The 21,437-nt window shown below is 38.8% G+C and overlaps 1 protein-coding gene across 1 annotated transcript in view; it reads left to right on the top strand.

Annotated features, from left to right (window-relative positions):
* me1 (malic enzyme 1, NADP(+)-dependent, cytosolic) overlaps window positions 1-21,437 on the top strand; it is a 117,686-nt gene that overhangs the window by 66,809 nt on the left and 29,440 nt on the right. Inside the window, exons 4-5 of the mRNA XM_052144091.1 lie at window positions 13,417-13,492; window positions 16,492-16,653. Coding sequence (XP_052000051.1) covers window positions 13,417-13,492; window positions 16,492-16,653 — 238 coding nt within the window. The remainder of the gene's footprint in view (window positions 1-13,416; window positions 13,493-16,491; window positions 16,654-21,437) is intronic.

Consider the following 21,437-nt stretch of genomic DNA (forward strand, 5'->3'; position numbering starts at 1 on the left):
TTTAGTCGTCAAGAGTTTTCCAGATTTTTGTGCTTCTCTGCTGTGATTATGAAATCCTGTTTTATATGCAACACACCTTGCCAGTGGTATGTTGTTTGCATAGATTTTTTTCTTTGAGTATTCATTCTCATTAGACACACAAACACAGATGTTCAAGATGATTTAGATCCTGAAGGGAAATATTGGCAGTAATCGGAGGAAAATGGGGTGGGGAAGCATAGTGGTTAAAGGTTGCAGGTTCAAATGCCATAAGAGGCAATCCGTGAACTATAACCACTGTGACCTTATTAATGACACAACTGTAATGCTTCAACTCACAGTGAAGGAAACCTCACCTGAAGATCTGTTCTCGTTCAAAACCCATTTGCTTGGACGTCTCACAGTGTCTCAAAATTTGCACAAGCTTTCACAAACTCTGTGGGACTCTGTGCTTTCATAATTGGCGATGACAGTAAAGAATGTTTTGTCAACTATGTTGGAAAAATAGGGGAAAGTCGGGTCTCATTGCCAACACTTTTGATCACTTTTGCACATTTTTAATCTGCCTATTCTCTCTCCATTTTTATTATCTGTTGGCAGCTGTGAAAAATATTTTTTTCAAAACATTTTTGACATTCTAATGTTATTTGACCCCAAATGGCCATACTCAGACCACACTGAATGAAGAATGATCCTGGAATTAAACATTGACAGCATCAACAGCATTTGTTGCATAAGGTTGATTATCACAAAAAAATGTGAATAGTCCCTCCTTTTCTTTAGAAATCATAATTTTTACAGACGTTTTATGGTTTACGGCATTGTGCTGTCAAGGCAGCAAAATTATAAAATTAAATACAACTTTACTCAGGAATGGTAAGTAAACATGCATATTGTTTCCGCCTTGTGGCTATACTTTTGAAACAGTGACTATTTTAATATTTACGGATTGGCCCCATTCACTTTCTTTGTAAGTGCCTCACTGTAACAGATTTATTGTGGGGTTTTTTTATAAAAGGAGGGTCAAAATGTATTTGAGTGTAATCATCATAATTCCACAAATGCTGTTGATTTAGCTCAACTAGTATTGCTTTGTAAGTCAGATTTAACAATGATTTGTGTACAACCATCCCACAACACAGTTATATTTTACACACTTTTTAAAAATGCAGTCCACATTCAACAATAAAATAAGCCTGCAAAATCCATAAATCCTAGTCACACAAGCAATATTTAATCTGTGATTTAACTTTGTCTTTCATTTCATTTTCAGGGTTCTTTGAGTTAATTTTCCTTAGAGACCCAGACTGTGTGGTCAGACAAAATTAATAATGTGGTTTTGGTACAGTTTTTGCCTCTGTTTTAGAGCACTGGTCACACAGACTCTTTCTAAATGAGCGTAGCAAAATGAACCATTTTCACTGTTTGATGTAGACTTTTAAGAACATCAACTGACTGTTAGAAAGCCAATGTAACTGCAAAGTGTAATGATTCCTGCATTGTAATAAATGGAAAAATGGTGTATAGCTGTAATTCATCTGTATCCTGATTTTGTTCTTTGACTGTAGAAAGCTTATTCCATAAGCAGAGTGTGTGCGTGTGAGCGTGTCTGTTTTAGGCAAGGGACTTTCCCACCCATTTCATTATGTAAGCTGGGGTAATTCGACTCTTTTGTCTTGATGCTGGGTCAAGGAACTGTCTGAGTTTAGTATATGCAGTATATATAGACAGGCATCCCACTCAGACTCACAGACATTCACATGCACAAAATCTTCATTTAAACCACATCTTATTGAAGAGGAGGGACAAATACATTTTTGGGGATGCGGTGACCAGTACGATCCCCCATCCCCATAGGAAAAAATTTAAATCACAAATTAGATTCCTTTAAAACCTCAGCTGTTTCTTTTAGAAAGCAATGAGAGCAACTCAAAAAGCTAATAGAGACTTATTTTTCTCCTGAGAAAAAGACCCTAGTAATCTCACATGTGTCTTCTCTAGAGTTTCAGAAGAGATCTCAACTGTAACAAAGTCTGCAATCAAAAGTAAAAGATTTAATTATGAATTCACAAATTTCTCATCAAATTCTCCCAAGAGCGTTTATCTGAGCTATGTTATCTGTATTCATTTAATAGATCTTTCAATTGTGTCTGTTTTCATTTCTCATAAGTAATTGGTGGGAGAAACAAAAGGCAAAGTAGGTAGATAAATTAAATGTTTTTGAACGTAATATTAAGCCTTATGAGGTCTGAAAGCGCAATCTCTGAGCAATGCAATTTTCCTCTAGGTCTCTTCAGGCATGCTATTTATTGCTTGTTAGTTCATGTTTCATCTTAAAGACCTCAACCATGACTGGACTGCTCAAAATTATAGTGATGCAAACCCTAGCCTGGCACTTACGGCCCGAAGATGATGGTCTGGGATTATCATTTTCTGCAATCAGAAAAGGAAATGTCTTGGCACTTCAAGCTTTATTGAAAAGGGCGATTGGGTTCACAAAGATGAAAGTGTCATGCAATGTGTTCCTCTTGCTGGAACTGAGGAAACGTTTGGCTTCTATCAGTAGCTAGGAGAGGAGTCTATTGTTGCTTCAAGTGGCCAGCACAGAGAGGAAGGACTGGAAGGTCTGTTTGTCCAGCTGATTCTTCTTTTTTCGTCCATGTCCTTCCATCGCATTCCAGCCAAGCACTTTTCCATCCCTCGGATCACACACACGTCCTTACACACTCCCATATACTGCTCTCACACATTTAGGATCTCTTTTGTATTCTTTGTGGATCCTGGCCCCACACTGATGTTTTTAGCAAGTTGATATTTACTGAACTTCTACATCTTGATCTGGTCACACTTCCATTTTCCAAGCTCAGTAAATATCACTGGCTGTTCACAGAAGTGGAAACTAAATCTGCCTTTCCCTTCCATTCTATTTTCCAAATCGGTGACCACTGATTCATATCAGATGAGGTCACGTTTTGGGGATCTTTCATACTGGCACAATTCATTTATTTTATCTTCTTTTTGAATCTCTTCTCTCTTTTTTTTATATCTTTAAATCTATTCTCTTAGAATCTTTTCTCTTAGCATCTCTTTGAATCTCTTTGAATATCTGCTTTGAATCTCTCCTTTTTTTTAATCTCTTCTCAAATATTAGAATTCTCACCTCTGTATCAGCTGTGCAGTTAAATAGAACCATAATTGACACATTCTTCACCAGTGCATCTTGAATTATTTGGATTTATTATGAATATATTAATAAATGTTTCAATAACATGACAGCAAGCATGCCAAGGTACTGCAGCTCTGAAGTTACACGTGAGTGAGCTGGACATTTATTTTCACAAATCCATCTGGCTTTGATTCTTCCATCCTCATTTCTTTCCTTGGATCCTTTCCTCATTTCCTAAGAGGGTGGAGCTTGGAAGCAAGGAAAGGAAATGAGAAACCCCATTCGAATTGTTTTGAATCTCTTCTCTTTGAATCTCTTTTGAATTGCTTCGAATCGCTTTTCTTAGAATCTCTTTGGATTTCTTTGAATCGCTTTGAATCTCATCTTCAAATCTCTTCCAATCTCTTCTTCAAATCTCTCTATGAATCTATTCTCTTCAAATCACTTCTCTTAAAATTTCTTTGAATCTCTTCTCATAGAATTTATTTGAATCTCTTTTAAAATTTAATTGAATCTCTTCTTTTAGAATATCTTTGAATCTCTTCTTCGAATCTCTTCAAATCTCTCTGAATCTCTTCCATTTGATTCTCCTCAACTCTTCTCCCCTTCAGTCTCCTCTCCTTTCTACTTTCCTTCTCGAAAAACCTTTCTTCAAATATTATATCTACACACTTTCCACTCAGATGAACTTTCTGTACTGTTATTATGTCATAGATCAGGGTTAGGAGATAAACCAGAAACCAGTAACCACATGTAAAAAAATTGGATTGTCAGTGTTATTTGTGCCAGAATTTGTTTTTTCTTTTTAATCCGAGATCTCCATGGGATAGATCAGTCTCTAGCTTAGTAAATAACCATTACAGATAGTGTATATATATATATATATATATATATATATATATATATATATATATATATGTATATGTGTATATATATGTATGTGTATGTGTGTATTCCGCAAAGAAAGAAACGTCCTCTCACTTTTTGTGTAAACTTAATGTGTAAATATTTGTATGAACAAAAGGATTCAACAACTAAGACATAAGTTTCACAGATATGTGAAAACATGCGGGCTCTTTGCTGGCCATGGTAGAACACTGACATTCCTGTTTTGCAGTAAATCATGCACAGAACGAGCAGTATGGCTGGTGGCATTGTCAGGATGAGCCTGCAGGAAGGGTCCCACATGAGGGAGGAGGATGTCTTCCCTGTAACGCACAGTGTTGAGATTGCCTGCAATGACAACAAGCTCAGTCAGATGATTCTGTGACACACCGCCCCAAACCATGACAGACCCTCCCGCTCGAGAGTACAGGCCTCGGTGTAACACTCATTCCTTTGATGATAAACGCGAGACCGACCATCACCCCTGTTGAGACAAAACCATGATTCGTTAGTGAAGAGCACTTTTTTTTTAGTCCTGTCTGGTCCAGCGAAGTTGGGTGTGTGCCCATGTCTGGAAAGGACCTTCCTTACAGCAGGCCTAAAAGCTCTCAGTCCAGCCTCTCTCAGCCTATAGCAGACAGTTTGAGCACTGATGGAGGGATTGTGCATTCCTGGTGTAACTCAGGCTGTTGTTGTTGCCATCCTGTACCTGTCCCGCAGGTGTGGTATTCAGATGTACCGATCCTGTGCAGGTGTTGTTACACATGGTTTGCCACTGCGAGGACGATCAGCTGTCCTTCTTGTCTCTCTGTGGTGCTGTCTTAGGCATCTCACAGTACGGACATTGCAATTTATTGCCCTGGCCACAATTGCAGTCCTCATGCCTCCATGCAGCATGCCTTAGGCATGTTCATGCAGATGAGCAGGGACCCTGGGCATCTTTCTTTTGGTGTTTTTCAGTGTCAGTAGAAAGGTCTCTTTAGTGTCCTAAGTTTTTATAACTGTGACCTTAATTGCCAACTGTCTGTAAGCTGTTAGTTTCTTAACGACCCCAGGTGCATGTTCATTAATTGTTTATGGTTCATGCATGGAAAACATTATTCAATATATAAAAAAGCTGAAACAAATCTTACAGTATGCCAGGAAGCTTGTTATACAAAGTTGTATGATGCACTGATAACTATGATGCAAGAAACTTACGGTGCAGTGCAGATAATTCTACTCAAGTTTGGATTACATTCCTCAGAGGTTTACTTTGTCTCAGAATGGCACTAACTTTGTGCTTAGCATAACAGCACATGGGCAGGCATATTTGTTATTGTTGCTTGATAGTGTACAAGGTTTTTACAAAGTTAAATAAAAATGAACATTAGCTTAAGTAACAAGACTAATTTTTAAAAGAGTTGTAGTTCACCCCAAAAATTATCTTTGTGTCATAATTCACCCTCAGGTTTTTCCAATGACGTTCTCTTTCTAAAAAGAGATGTTAAGCAGAATGTTAGAGACTTACATCATCTTTTTTCCATACAATGAAAGTGAATGGTGATTTGTGTATTTGTGTTCCACAGAAAACAAAGTAAGTCATATGTGTTTGGAGATAAGAAAAGCTCTTTTTAGAGTCAGAATGCTCATTTCACCTTGTTCAATGTTGGATTTGGTGAGAGCAGTAATGACTGCCACTTAAACCATTCTGAGCTGGGAATCCAAAGCTATTGTGTTAAAGTCTCAGAAATCAGAATGTGATTGTGTGTCAAGTTTGTTTGTTTGTTTCTTATTAAGGAGGAAGCAAGGGCCGGGAAAATGTCCAACGTAACACTTTTATTTTGCACACTAATGGGGTTAAAGGGAAAGGAGAATGTGAGAACTGGCTTAACAATATAAATAATATTGAATTAAAATCAGGCTGATTGGGGACCGGGCACGCGTCGTTCCAGCCCGGCCCCGCTCTCCTCTGCTCTACACTCCTCCCGGCGTTGCCTCAGGCTGGGGAGCCCCTGGCATGCCCCCCCCTCGACCTGGGAGGAGACAGGAGAGGAAAAACGTAACAAAAAAAAAGAACAAAATAGGTGAGGGAAAAGCCAACACGGAGCGACAGAGAGAGAGAGAGAGAGAGAGAGAGAGAGAGAGAGAGAGAGAGAGAGAAGGAACTCACTCACCATCATGTGGTCTCCGATCACTCCTCCACACTCTCAGGCGGACGACTGCCACTCCTGGTGGTCGGCGTGGACGGCAGTCTTCTCCCGACCCCTCCGTGTTTCTGGGGGATGGCAGGGCACTCCTCCACCCCCGTCAGCGGCTCCATCGGTCCAGGCGGTCGGGGAGTCCAGTCCCAACTCACCCCATGGACGGCTGCCGTTCCCTGCGTCTGGGCGGTCGGGATGGCAGTGCCGCTCCCCTGGGTGGACACTCCTTCCTGGGTTTCGGCACCAGTGTAAGGAGGAGGCGAGAACTGGCTTAACAATATAAATAATATTTAATTAAATAACAAATCGTCACCGACTGCCTTTATTCCTCGCGCACCCCCTCAGGCTGATTGGGGACCGGGCGTGCGTCACTCTAGCCCGGCCCCGCCCTACTCGTCTCTACATACACATTTTAGCATTCAAACAAAATTGTCTGCTTTTGAGCAGAACGTCAAACACAGTCACACACACAGCTTCGAGCATCTGTCTCTCTCCGGCGGTCTGGATTGCCCTTTTTATCCCTCTCTACTCTCACTGCAAACACAAAACAGCTGTTAAAGGTGATTTCCCACAGGTGTCAATCCATACTGTTCCATCTCTTCCAGCTTCTCTCTCCGCAAATGTTGTTCGGCCACGCCCCCATCACCACAGATTGCAATTCAATGAAAATTGGTTTGAGTGCGATTTGCGTTATATTGAAATGGTCTTTGTGGCTTATTTAAAAAATGCTCACCTTTGCTTAGTGTATTTTAACTCTCGATTCTCTCTGTCCACCAAATTGAGCATACATTTTCTTACTTTCTAATGCCTTTTCTCAAATGACTTGGGGAAAAACAAGGTAATTGCTGTTTCTATTGTGAAGCTGCTCAGAAGGTACCTCCTGGTTCAATTAAGTTTTAATCCAATTTTTCCCCTTCATATCAAATCAGACATAATGTGGAAAACTTTGTCCAGGCTTTGTCCAGGCAACTTTTGTATGATGGGTGTGGCTCAGTGTTGTTTAAAAGTCCTATTGTGGTGTTTCCCCTCATCATTCATAAGATTGAGTCACTTTGGAATAGACTTCCCAGAGACTTTTTTTTACAGCCTCACCTCCTCTTATACTGTATATTCAGGGAAACAAACCTCACTTAGGCTACCTCTTCTTTGTGGTAATCTTAAATAAACACAAAAGTGCAAGTCGATGTTATCTCTTTCTTGGATGTCCAAATCAAAACTCCCTCTTGTTTCAGATAGTGGCTCAGTGCAGATTTATCTTAGATATCTGCTCTTTGAAATCCATGCTATCAAAGGTATGAGATTATCACAGAATCTTCTGGTGAAGTATTAACCTTGGTTACATAATGACCCTTTTTTTGTAATACTGGTAGTATTTGCACTGTGAATGGCTGGAAAACAATTACATATTAATAAAATGCAGAATGTATCAACACTGGTGACCAAATACAGTAAATTGTGCTGGCAACACTTCACATTGCAACATAGTAATATTTTTGGATTCAGTTTGTTCCTGGGAGAGTTAAATGACAGTTTTACATTCTAACTTTGTATGGTCCTCTAAAATTCTGTTGGATCCTGTTCTTTTCCGAGAAAGTTGATGGTCGGCACACATGAGGCCACTTGTGGAAAGATCTTAACAAGGACATATGTACCCTTTCAGAATACTGCAGCACTTACTAATGTTTAAATCTATGTCCTCAATTCGATTTATTATGCATATGCTGATTATGTTTGTTTACTAAAGCTGTAGAGGTAGTTTTCTTTGAGAATGGTGGTTAGTAATTCATGTCTAATGAAACAAAGTCTGGTTCAGAGGAACATGGAGTGTGAGTTACAGTATGTTTGTGTCTTGTTCTTGGGTGAGCTACTGAGGAAGAGCTCTAATGTCCATTTTCGGCACCATACATTTTTTGCAATATCGTATTGAAGACGGTAAAGATGTAAAGAAAAATTTTGTCTCTAGGGTAATGCGGTTCTTAACACAAACTCCCTGCTCGCCATACACCCACAAGGATGAAATTTCAGCTTATAAAGTGTTTGGAAACTTTTGGACCCTTAAGCCACAGATCTTGACCATAACGTTTTCTCAGAATGAGATACTTTTCAGTTTGCTTTTTCCCAACTGGTCCCAAGGTATTTTTTATTTATCTTTGAACAATACCTTATATCTGTTGTTTTTATCATTTGAAACCTAACACATTTTTTGCTGAAAAGTTTTGCTTAAAACGTGTGTTTGTGCTATTCCTTTAAAATAAATGGCACTGGATTGGAAATGTAGTTATATAATGCAAATAAATAAATTTTAAGTTTGGCCACGTCAATGCTTGAGTTGTTTTCCTCTTACAAGATTTATTTTATTTTGATCTTCTTTAACCCTCAAATGCATGGTAATTTCACCAAATACTCTTACATATTTGTGTATTTAGAGACCAGACACATATATCTATCACAAAGGGATCTACAAAATGTCCAGATAGTGTTAAATGTTCAAAATATTTTCAAGACAATTAGAAAATTATAGAATAAAATATATTTTGTTGTTTTATTTTTATTGATCAAAGAGATCAAATCTAGAACAGGATTCATGACTTTGACACTGAAATTTCCTCAGAAGCAACTCGCTGTCAAAACCATATTGAGCTACACATAAGGCATCAGTACACATAAGCTACCCATACAGTTGATAAAAGTCATTTAAAGTCATTAAAACTATTTTTTTTTAATCACTACACAGATTTAATATTATCAAACTATAGTTTTGGCAAGTCTTTTAGGACATCTACTTTGTGTATGACACAAGTCATTTTTCCAACAATTGTTTACAGACAGATTGTTCCACTTTGAATTGATTATATCACAATTCCAGTGGCTCAGAAGTTTACATACACTAAGTTAAATGTGTCTTTAAGCAGATTGGACAATTCCAGAAAATGATGCCAAGCCTTTAGACAATTAGCCAATTAGCTTCTGATAGGAGTTGTACTGAATTGGAGGTGTACCTGTGGATGTATTTTAAGACCTACCTTCAAACTCAACATTATGGGGAAAATCAAAAGAAATCAGCCAAAACCTCAGAAAACAAGATGTGGACCTCCACAAGTCTGGTTCAACCCTGGGAGCAATTTCCTAACGGCTGAAGGTACCACGTTCATCTGTACAAAACAATAGTATGCAAGTATAAACACCACGGGACTATGCGGCCATCATAAAACTCAGGAAGGAGTTTACTATTCTCTATAATATTATTCTATATTCTACTATAACTCTCTACTATTATTCTGACATTTCACATTCTTAAAATAAAGTAGTGATCCTAACTGACCTAAGACAGGGAATGTTTTATATGATTAAATGTCAGGAATTGTGAAAAACTGAGTTTAAATGTATTTAGCTAAGGTGTATGTAAACTTCTGACTTCAACTGTAAGTTACACACATATGTATTCAGGCACTTATTGAGTCTAAACAGATGCACAACTTAATAAACTTAAAAATATATCCATATCATGCTGTTCATGCGTTACACTTTCTATAGTTTACTTCCAAGTTGTTTCTTCATCAAATAGCAATGTCAAATGTAAATCCTGTCAATCACTGAAACAACAGTGCCACCTTGAGTAAGAAATAACAAGTATAATATGTATGTGTACACGCATATGGAATACTGATAAATCACAACTGTTGTTAGTTCGTTGTTGCACAGAAGATCAATGTGAAATACAGTACAGTAGTATTTATTTGTATGAATAAAGTACTCATTCCTCTTGTAATAAACTAAGAAATAGATATCCTGTGATAGTAAACTAATATAGCTATGAAATAATCAAAAACATATAATTTATGATAGTGGCAAAAAAAAAAACTTACATACTTGGGGTCTCTAATGACCCTATACTTTTGGTACTTAAACCATTATACAATTATTATTATTTTTATTTATTTTTTATTTGTTGTTGCACTATTTAAAAGAGAGAGATTGAGGAATACTTAAGATGTGTGCACAATTCCAAAAAATGGATGAGGGACAGGCTGTGGAAAGAGGTCCTGGGTCACTAAAGACCCGAGATATATGCTTAAGGGTTAATCTGGACTCTTGGAATCAGGTCTGCCTTGTGAAGTATAAATGGAACTCTAAATATTCCAGATGTAAAATAGATCTGTTTTTATGGAATCTGCAAACTCAAACTAACTGATCTTTTCCATGAGCGTGTGGGTGGAGGAGAGAGAGATCTGTGTACTTTATGTCCTGGCGATACCTTTGTGGTCCGGACTGAAGATTTCCCATGAGTGTCAGTGAAACTCAGGAGAATATAGAGTAAAAAGATAAAACAAAGGGTCAAGAGACATACAAAGAGAGAAATGAGTGGGAGGTTGAGAGCTACAGTCGAGAGGGTGTGCAAGTGGAAAAATCAGGAAATTTTGACCATGAAGTGAAAGCCTCAAAGTAAATGAGCTGCAGCTTGAGAATTATGAAAATATGGCAGTAGAAAGAAAATTCAGAAGCAAACCAATGCTGTTGATTTGTTGATATCTACAACATCTGCAACAGCAATTCTATGCTAAACTGAACTTGTTGAGGTCAAGCCAAGGTTGTTCATCATCATCTTATTTCACTGTAATTGACAGCTGTTCCACATCTCTCTGCATTATTATCATTAAATACTATGCGCCACACATTAAGAAACAAATTCAATGCTCAGAATCCACTTAAGAACTCAACCTACTATTTAAATGCCTGGCACATTTGAGCAAATTTTATATAAGTACTGTAGGTTTGGATCAAAATATCTATGCCTACAGTATTTGATTGTGTGGAAGAGTGACTTTGTCTGTATTTTTAGGGATTGATCAGTCTATATTCAGCTCTACTTAAACATGGCCAAATCTCTTTGGGTTTTGGTTCATTTTGAGTTGTGATTCTAAATGATTCACTCTAAATATGCAGCAGCAACTTAATGAGCCGTGTTCCCTTCTCACAGTGCAATCTAATTATTTTTGCACATCTAAAATATCAACAGATGTATATTTCATAATTAGCTAGATTAAGGGATCTTGCAGCAGGAACATGCATCACAGCTTCATGCTGTTCATTTGTGTTTCTTTTAGCTGAAACAGCAGTTAAAACAGCAACAAAACAGTTGGGTTCTTGTTGAAGCCTCGGAGCAGTGGTAAAGCACTTACTCTTGCCATAGTGCTTACGTGGGTGATGCAGGTTTGAGTTTTAGGTTTAACTGTGACTTGTCATTCTCAATACTTTCTAATAAATGAGCCAAGAAGCCCAAAAATAAATAATAAACAGTTGTGTTCTCATATTGCAGTAGCCCTGGGCTGAAGCTGTTGATTTATTTATGTGAAAAAGTTTATGGGTGGGTTGTACGAAAATAGATTTGTCATTATTTACACATGTGGAAATGATATAACCTTGTCGTCATGGCTAACTCCATTCGGAGGCTGATGGACTTGATCTTTTCTCGTTCTTTGCAAGGATGATGTTACTGGACACAGCCTGTTTTGGCTGGGTACAAAAAGTAATTTGTTTCTTTTCGGCTTGCCTATTGAGTTACTGTCATCTGTAAAATGTTTGTATATATTTAGTTTTTGATTCAGAAGTGTTTTCTCCAAAGAGGTCAGGGAGGCAGAGCCTCTTCAAAAAATGTAATTAGAAAATAATTGACTGTACAGAAATAAATCAAAACAAGTGAAATATCAAGTTTTAGAGGTAGGCAAATGCCTGCCTTGAGCTCATTGTATACACATAAAGGTGCAGTTAATGTGAGAGGGTTACAGCAAAGTTATGGTTAAACGTAATGTGCAAGGATGCAGTTCCTCATTAGCACTGTGATTGGCTTATTTTCCTGTTTGTGAAATAAAAAAATCCTGAATACAAATTCATTAGAAATCTGTGGGTGAGCAAGTTTTTGTGATCATTAAGGTTAAATTATAGCTGCACTTTTGTGCATGCAGCCATCATAATTACACTTGTGTTATTTCTTGACTAATGATCTGAATAATAACAGATTAATAATAATATCTGTACAACAACTACAAATAAAAAATATTGTATTATTTCTTTTATTTTTTTATTAATTAAAAAAATATATTTAAATGTGTAAAACTTGATAATAATGTATAATTAGACTTAGTTGTGTTCATGTGACCCTGATCAGACACCTTTTAAAAGAATATACAGACGCTAAGTGCAATACATGTATATTTAAGAAATAAATTGTGAAATAATTAGAACATCTTATTGCACAAAACTATCAAAGTAAGAAAAATAGGAAATAAGATAGGCTCCAATACAGAGTGGCACAAATCCGCTTATACGCATCTTGAATGCAGAATGACGCACTTTAATCTAACCGGAATACTTCAGGATGATCCTCGCTGCTCATTCAAAAGTGCATAACTGTAAGATAATATTACTAGATACCCACAGTATGTATCTAGTTCATGACATCAAGTAGTTTAACCTTTTTTGCTGCAACTAAGCAGTGTCAGACAGAATCAGCAAAGTACTTTCATCTCTCCACAGCACCTCACAAATATAGGAACATTACTCTCAGCAGAGGATTTCATGTCCGATGGTGATCGTCTTGAAATGTATTGTTGATGCAGCACTTTGCTGTAACAATTGCGGTTAAAAAGAGCTTAAAAGACGAAACTTCTTGCAGAGGGTTTTACTGTACCGACTGTCAATCACGGTTAAACACAGAAAGCTATCATCATGCAAAAACACTCTTTAATAATTTGCGTATCTCAATTAATTTTATAATTGTGTCTCCCATTAAAACCACTACCGTTAAAAATATGAATGTTAGTAGTCGACCTCACTAATCAACTAGTCAGTTTTTAGATAACTAGTTGATTAATCGACCACCCTGGCATATCCCTAGTTGAGATGAAATGTTTAGATGATTTGATTCCATGTAATGAAATAGATGTAGAAGTGGTGGTGACGTAGTGGGTTATGCACATAACTGTTAATCAAAAGGTTGCTGGTTCGATCCCCACAGCCACCACCATTGTGTCCTAGAGCAAGGCACTTAACTCCAGGTTGCTCCGGGGGAATTGTCCCTGTAATAAGTGCACTGTAAGTCGCTTTGGATAAAAGCGTCTGCCAAATGCATAAATGTAAATGTAGAAACTGACACAATGGAAAATTACATTTACCAAATTTGTGTCCCTCATTTTTCTCTTCTAGGGGCTTATTTATCACCATTCATGACCGCTTTCACATCTCCACACTACTACAGAGCTGGCCAGAGAAGGACATTCATGTGAGTTTTACCCACTCACAACTACACAATCCTGTACTATTACAGAATGTACCAGAACTCTCACCATCAGAAAAAAGATCAACTCTGCTGGGCTTTACCAATTCCAAAGACATTGATTCTAAATTTATAAGACTTGCAGTGTGAAAATGTCATAAATCTAATAATTTGCATGTTAAGCATTTAAAAGTTATTATGTTAATGGTGCCACAACCAGTAGGGCTTCGGAGTGTTGAGGAAAAATGCAGGGTGGAATGAAATGAAGCAATAAAACACCAACTACATATGCTTCACACTATAAATGGGAAAAAACATGTTATTCTTGTTTAGGATCAATTGTGTCTGGTAATGGCACAGCTTTTGCTGTTATTTTTAATTTGTTCGTTTATGTAAATATGTGAAAATGCAATTATAAAAGCAGAAAATATGTGGTTGACAGTGTTTTGCTGGGAGGCAGACTAGCAAGCCACGCTAGTCAATCGCATCCAGTTCGTTTTAATCCTGCACAAACAAAAATTAAGCATACGGAGAGGGAAATCAAGACAAGTTAATAACAAAATGTTTAGAGTTAGTAGGGCGATTACAAACTGCAGGCTACTGTATTTAATTCCCTTTACTTCATTTCAGAAGCTCCCAAACTTAAAGGTATAGTTCACCCGAAAAATTAAAATTCTCTCATTTACTCACCCTCATGCCATGCCAGATATGTATGACTTTTTTCTTCTGCAGAACACAAAGATTTCTAGAAGAATATTTTTGCTCTGTATGTCCATACAATGCAAGTGAATGGGGTCAAAAATTTTGAAGCTCCCAAAAGCACATAAAGGCAGCGTAAAAGTAATCCATAAGACTCCAGTGATTTAACCTGTGTCTTCTGAAACGATCCGTTTTGTTGGTGAGAACAGACCAAAATGTACCTACATTTTCACTATAAATCTTGACATCTTCAGTCTCCTGGGAGATCATGATTTCATGCTTGATTACTCTTCCTAGCACCATCTAGCGCTCTGTGCAGGCATCAAGCACTAGGAGGTGTGATCAAGCTTCAAACCTTGGTCATGTCTAGAGACTGCAATGACAAAATGTTCAGTAAAACATTTGTCACATTCTGGTTCATTCTCACCCAAAATCGATTGTATCACTTCAGAAAACAGATTTAACCACTGGATTCATATGGCTTATCATATGGAGCTTCAAAATTTAAGACCTCATTCACTTGCATTGAATGAACCTTGAGGTGAGATATTCTTCTAAAAATGTCCTTTTGTTATTTGCAGAAGATAGAAAGTCATACACATGTTGAATGGCATGAGGGTAAGTAAATGATGAGAGAATTGTACATTTTTGGGATAATATTCCTTAAAGAATCCTATGCCTCCTCTCAAGAAATCAGAATAAATTAGCGGCTCACCATTCCCCTTCATTACTATTTTATGATCAGCTTTCTAGAGTAATTTGTACCATTTCTCAAAATATAATTGTATTAATCAAAAGAAGCAAGCATACCATTTACAATATTGGCAAGGCAATGAAATTAACAAATCATATCCATATAAAACACAAGAAAAGAAAATATTATTTTCTAAATGGATTATGTGAACATTTTAATCGGGTGACTTAAAGGGATAGTTCAACCAAAAATTAACATTGTCATTATCTACTCACTCTCATGATTTTTCAAACCCTATGACTTTCTATCTTTCATGGAACACAAATGAAGATGTAAGGCAAAATGTTAGCCTTAGTCAATGTTCACTGTCAGAGAGTGAGAGCGAGACATAGAGACCCAAGTACGGAGGAAAAGTTCAAAGGATTTATATACAGTCCAAATAATAATTTCAGCAGAGTTATGAGGAATCCTCTGTGAATAGTGCTCCCGCAGGCGATCACACGTGCCGTGATAGCGAGGAGCAGAGTTGCAAGGAAAGGCTTTTGCTGAAGCCTCTTGCATACAAACTGGAAGGCAACCACTCTTCCAACATGTGGGCAGAGATGAGGAATCCTTTGTTGAAGATTTGTGAGTGCAGAGAACAAGCATACAGCTAACCGGAAGGTAACCGCACTCCTGACACACGGGCAGAGACAGGCAACCATACAGATACACGAGACAGGACCAACTAGGCAGAGGGAGTGAGGTAGGTTACTTCACCACAAACAACACTAAACATATTCAACAATCCAGCCAAGAACACGACAGACGAGGGGATTAAAATAAGTAGGAACAAACAAGGGACAGGAGCAACTCACCAGCTGAAAGTTGCCATGATCTGCGTTCCCATGGAAATGCTGAATCCACATGCCAACGGCAACTGAAATACATGAGGGAGAATACTTCAACAGAGTTAGAACAAAACAAACAGAGCATGGAGCATGAGAGTCCGGATCCTGACACAGACTGAAACCAAACCATACAGGAAGTCAGGATCCAGACACATTATGCTCCGGACATGAAACAAGACCGACTGAAGACGGCAACTCACAACTGGACCTGTGTGCTCATACAAAGAACGTACACGTAACACAAGACATGGGATGCTGTTGTCATGGCCCCGTCAGACAAAACCCCAACCTGACAGAGTGACAGGTCTGTTACATTACCGAAGAGTACACGGTGGTAACTCACACCGGACCCGTGCACTCAACACAAATACAGTACACGAAACACAAGACAGAACATGGGCCGATGATGTCACGGTCCCATCAGACAAAAACCCAACCTGACAAAGTGACAGGGCAATGACGTTTACTTGTTAAAAGGTTGAGTTCAGAAACTTACCAAAATATCTTCAGCATAATAGGCCTAAATGTTTCAGTGCAAATAACCTTTAATTTGCATCTATTTGCAATACACATGGGGCCCACGCTTTATAAAATGCTGCTTTATTTAATCTTTATTTAAAGTTTTACTCCAAATTGTACAAATGAATTAGCTGTCTGTAAAAGAGTGTCTCAAATTTTCCAACTATCTCTACAAAAAAAAGTTTTTTTTTTTTTTTTGGCAGGTCATTGTAGTGACAGATGGAGAGAGGATTCTGGGCCTGGGGGATCTAGGCTGCTATGGCATGGGCATCCCTGTGGGCAAACTTGCCCTCTACACCTCCTGTGGTGGAATGCCACCTCAGCAGTGCCTGCCTGTCATTTTGGACGTAGGGACAGACAATGAGGTAAGCAGACCTGTGGCATCTCTGCCATCCAGACCGTGACAGCTGACTCTTCCTTCCCATCTTGAATACTCTGACAAAATCAAATAGGGACTTAACTATTCTTGGAAACCACATTCTCTCTGTAATTACTTAAATCTGTCACCTTGTTTGTTTTCACTGGTCCCGGTGCTGTAATGTTGTGGCAGAAGGACGGACTGCTTCAATAGCTGTATGCTAAGAATAGCCCTGTGAGTTTAGAGGTACATTTATTTTTTGAAATGTCTGTGTCATCCTCAACAGGGCCAAGGGTGTGCCACCACAGGATTAGAAAACTACTGCCACATTTACCAAGGCTTTGTGCCAGTGTCCATCTGGCTTTCCTCTTTTGTGTCATAGAAGTGGCTAATCCCTGCCATCATAGATGCCAAATCTTAGATGGAGGGAATAGTAGAAAAAGAAAAAGAGAGGGGAGACAGAGAAAGGGCCTTTGCCATCCAAATCAGATAATTTAGAGACACTTGTCTTTCTGTTTATACTACAGCTCATTCTGTAGATCTCAAAATGGGTAATTGAAATAACATGACTTTTTTAAGGTTAAGCTTAAGTGTATACTTTTAGATGCTATAACTGGTCACTATTGATTTTAAGTTTTCTCTATTTTGAATCACCTTTTTCCCAGAGATATGGCTCAAGTCCCTCCTTCAGTGTAAGTCTATGGGATTTTTGGTCTTTTTTTATTGCCCATATGGTGAAAATCCAAAGTACAGTCATTTAGGAAAATGTGTGTTCTGGGTGGTTGTTAGCAAATTTGTGTTTGGTTCCTAGGGTGATATGTGGTTCCTAGGGTCCCTGAGTTGGAGCATGGATAGATGTGTTCATGACCATTGCACAAACAGTGTGGGATGAGTAACATGCCAAATTTTTGGGGTGGGATTTGCTCAGATTTAAACAATAGTAATAGAGATGCTTGCCTAAGCATCACTAATGTTAAAATAATGTGAAAAGTTCCTTTTTAAATAGCTTTAAATGGAGTGTAGCTTGTCACACAGTAGAGTCACGGCTGTCGCTGCTGTGGCATGTCCTGAACTGCACAAATTCTTGCTTTTACACTAAACTTTAATGTTTCTTAACTCGTCAACCATATCATGCACTTGTAGGTCTGTGGAAAAGCTCATAAATTGGTAAAAGTGCATTTCCACTTTTGCATAACTGCTCTGAGTCACATTTTGCCAATGCGTTCTACGTGAGTATACAGCAGGCAAGCTTCACATGTGTCTTTTGCTCCGATGCTAAACTCAATATAGACTGTCAGCAATTCAGTGTCTCTTGAGGCATAAAAGCACTTTAATGAGTAGACTCTAGATTTTGGCCCACTGCATGTCTGCATGCAAATATGTTCAGCTGAATGGGGGGAAATTCAGCTGAACATATTTTTTTTTGTTATATTGAACAATGTTTAGCTCTTATTTAATAAATACTTTTCAGTATTGAAATAATTTCCTGCTGAAAAAACAATACAAACTCTCACATAAATTCTAATGGTTATACAGGGAATTCTATTGGTTTTAACCTCATGCGACCCCTGCGTCCACTTGTGTGGACATTGTATTTTGGCTTCGATATACGCAATACATTCCGGCCTTTGCCAGTCAGTCAAAACTCAATGTTTTGGCTCTGACTGAGACTTGGATCTGCAGAAACAACACTGCAACTCCCTCAGCTCTCTCAACTGACTTCACTTTCACCCACAACCCTTGTCTGACTGGGCGGGGAGGGGGAAACAGTTTGCTCATTTCAAACTCATGGAAATTCACTCTGCATTCTTCTCTCTGCAATAACACAACTTTTGAATATCATGCTATTACTGACACTAATCCTGCTAAAATCCACTTTTTGGTCATTCATCACCCCCTAGGCCAACTAGGCAACTTTGTTGAAGATCTAGATATACAGTGAGGAAAATAAGTATTTGAACACCCTGCTATTTTTCAAGTTCTCCCACTTGGAAATCATGGAGGGGTCTGAAATTGTCATCGTAGGTGCATGTCCACTGTGAGAGACATAATCTAAAAAAAAAAATCCAGAAATCACAATGTATGATTTTTTAACTATTTATTTGTATGATACAGCTGCAAATAAGTATTTGAACACCTGTCTATCAGCTAGAATTCTGACCCTCAAAGACCTGTTAGTCTGCCTTTAAAATGTCCACCTCCACTCCATTTATTATCCTAAATTAGATGCACCTGTTTGAGGTCGTTAGCTGCATAAAGACACCTGTCCACCCCATACAATCAGTAAGAATCCAACTACTAACATGGCCAAGACCAAAGAGCTGTCCAAAGACACTAGAGACAAAATTGTACACCTCCACAAGGCTGGAAAGGGCTACGGGAAATTGCCAAGCAGCTTGGTGAAAAAAGGTCCACTGTTGGAGCAATCATTAGAAAATGGAAGAAGCTAAACATGACTGTCAATCTCCCTCGGACTGGGGCTCCATGCAAGATCTCACCTCGAGGGGTCTCAATGATCCTAAGAAACGTGAGAAATCAGCCCAGAACTACACAGGAGGAGCTGGTCAATGACCTGAAAAGAGCTGGGACCACCGTTTCCAAGGTTACTGTTGGTAATACACTAAGACGTCATGGTTTGAAATCATGCATGGCATGGAAGGTTCCCCAGCTTAAACCAGCACATGTCAAGGCCCATCTTAAGTTTGCCAATGACCATTTGGATGATCCAGAGGAGTCATGGGAGAAAGTCATGTGGTCAGATGAGACCAAAATATAACTTTTTGGTCATAATTCCACTAACCGTGTTTGGAGGAAGAAGAATGATGAGTACCATCCCAAGAACACCATCCCTACTGTGAAGCATGGGGGTGGTAGCATCATGCTTTGGGGGTGTTTTTCTGCACATGGGACAGGGCTGACTGCACTGTATTAAGGAGAGGATGACCGGGGCCATGTATTGCGAGATTTTGGGGAACAACCTCCTTCCCTCAGTTAGAGCATTGAAGATGGGTCGAGGCTGGGTCTTCCAACATGACAATGACCCAAGCACACAGCCAGGATAACCAAGGAGTGGCTCTGTAAGAAGCATATCAAGGTTCTGGTGTGGCCTAGCCAGTCTCCAGACCTAAACCCAATAGAGAATCTTTGGAGGGAGCTCAAACTCCGTGTTTCTCAGTGACAGCCCAGAAACCTGACTGATCTAGAGAAGATCTGTGTGGAGGAGTGGGCCAAAATCCCTCCTGCAGTGTGTGCAAACCTGGTGAAAAACTACAGGAAACATTTGACCTCTGTAATTGCAAACAAAGGCTACTGTACCAAATATTAACATTGATTTTCTCAGGTGTTCAAATACTTATTTGCTGCTGTCTCATACAAATAAATAGTTAAAAAATCATACATTGTGATTTCTGGATTTTTTTTTTTAGATTATGTCTCTCACAGTGGACATGCACCTACGATGACAATTTCAGACCCCTCCATGATTTCTAAGTGGGAGAACTTGCAAAATAGCAGGGTGTTCAAATACTTATTTTCCTCACTGTATATTGCTGTCCTCATTCCCAGAAGACAGCACTCCACTGGTGGTCCTTGGGGACTTTAACATCTACCTGGAAAAACCTCAAGTGGCTAACATTCTAGCTCTTCTCACCTTATTTGACCTTACAAGACTGCACACCCCTGCAACTCACAGAGCAGGGAAACAGCTAGATCTCATCCTTACACGTCATTGTATTTTCAGTAATCTCCTTGTTACCCTCTGCATATCTCTTTACCTCTTACTCCACCTATGGTCTCCTTCCTCCACAACCTTCACTCTGTCTCTCTCACCCACTCGCTTCTCTTCCATAGTCTCGGCTTCCCTTCCCTCCACTAACTATTTATCTTCACTTGATTTAAATGAAGCTACAAATGCTCTTTGCTCAACATTCACTTGTTGCCGTGATAGTACCTCCAGGCCAGCACGTGCCACTCCCTCCAGCCCCTGGCTGTCGGAGACACTTGGAGATTACCGAGCTTAGGGCTGTGGAGAGAAAGTGGCACAAGTCAATAGACCCTGCTGACCTGTGTAAGTATCAATCACTTCTCTCCACTTTTTCCACTTGAGTGTCTGCTGCTAAAATTGATTATTACCAGAACAAGATTAGTTACACTTCAGATTCCCATGAACTATTTTCAATTTTCTCATCTCTTCTCTATCCTCCTCCACCACATCTTACTACTTCTGACTGCTAATGACTTTTCCAATTTTTTTTTACTGAAATGGTAGTGAGCATCAGAAGCCAGTTCTCTACAACTAATACCCACAGCTAGTCTCTTCCAAAATCCCATCTCATTTATCAGAGACTTAGGTCTCCAAAGTACTTCTTTCCAACCATCCTACCACCTGTCCACTTGAACCAATCCCCTCCCATCTTATGCAAGCTGCCTCTCCATCGCTCTTACCCACACTCACCCACATTATCAAACATCTCTCACAACTGGAAACTTTTCCAATACATTCAAACAGGCTCAAGTAACCCCACTGCTTAAAAAAACAACATATAAACCCACAGTTGTTAACAACTACAGACCGGTCTCTCTCCTACCCTTCCTGTCTAAAACTCTTGAGAGGGTCATTTTCAATAAATTGACTCCTTTTCTACTCGACAGACATCAGTCTGGCATCAAAAAAGGACACTCAACAGAGACTGCCCTGTTGTCACAAAGCTGAAACCTTGCGAATGGCGAGAGCTAAATCCAAATCATCCGTCTGCATCCTCCTTGACTTAACTGCTCCCTTTGACACAGTGA

Source organism: Xyrauchen texanus, chromosome 15, assembly GCF_025860055.1.
Source record: "Xyrauchen texanus isolate HMW12.3.18 chromosome 15, RBS_HiC_50CHRs, whole genome shotgun sequence".
NCBI classification, from domain to species: domain Eukaryota; kingdom Metazoa; phylum Chordata; class Actinopteri; order Cypriniformes; family Catostomidae; genus Xyrauchen; species Xyrauchen texanus.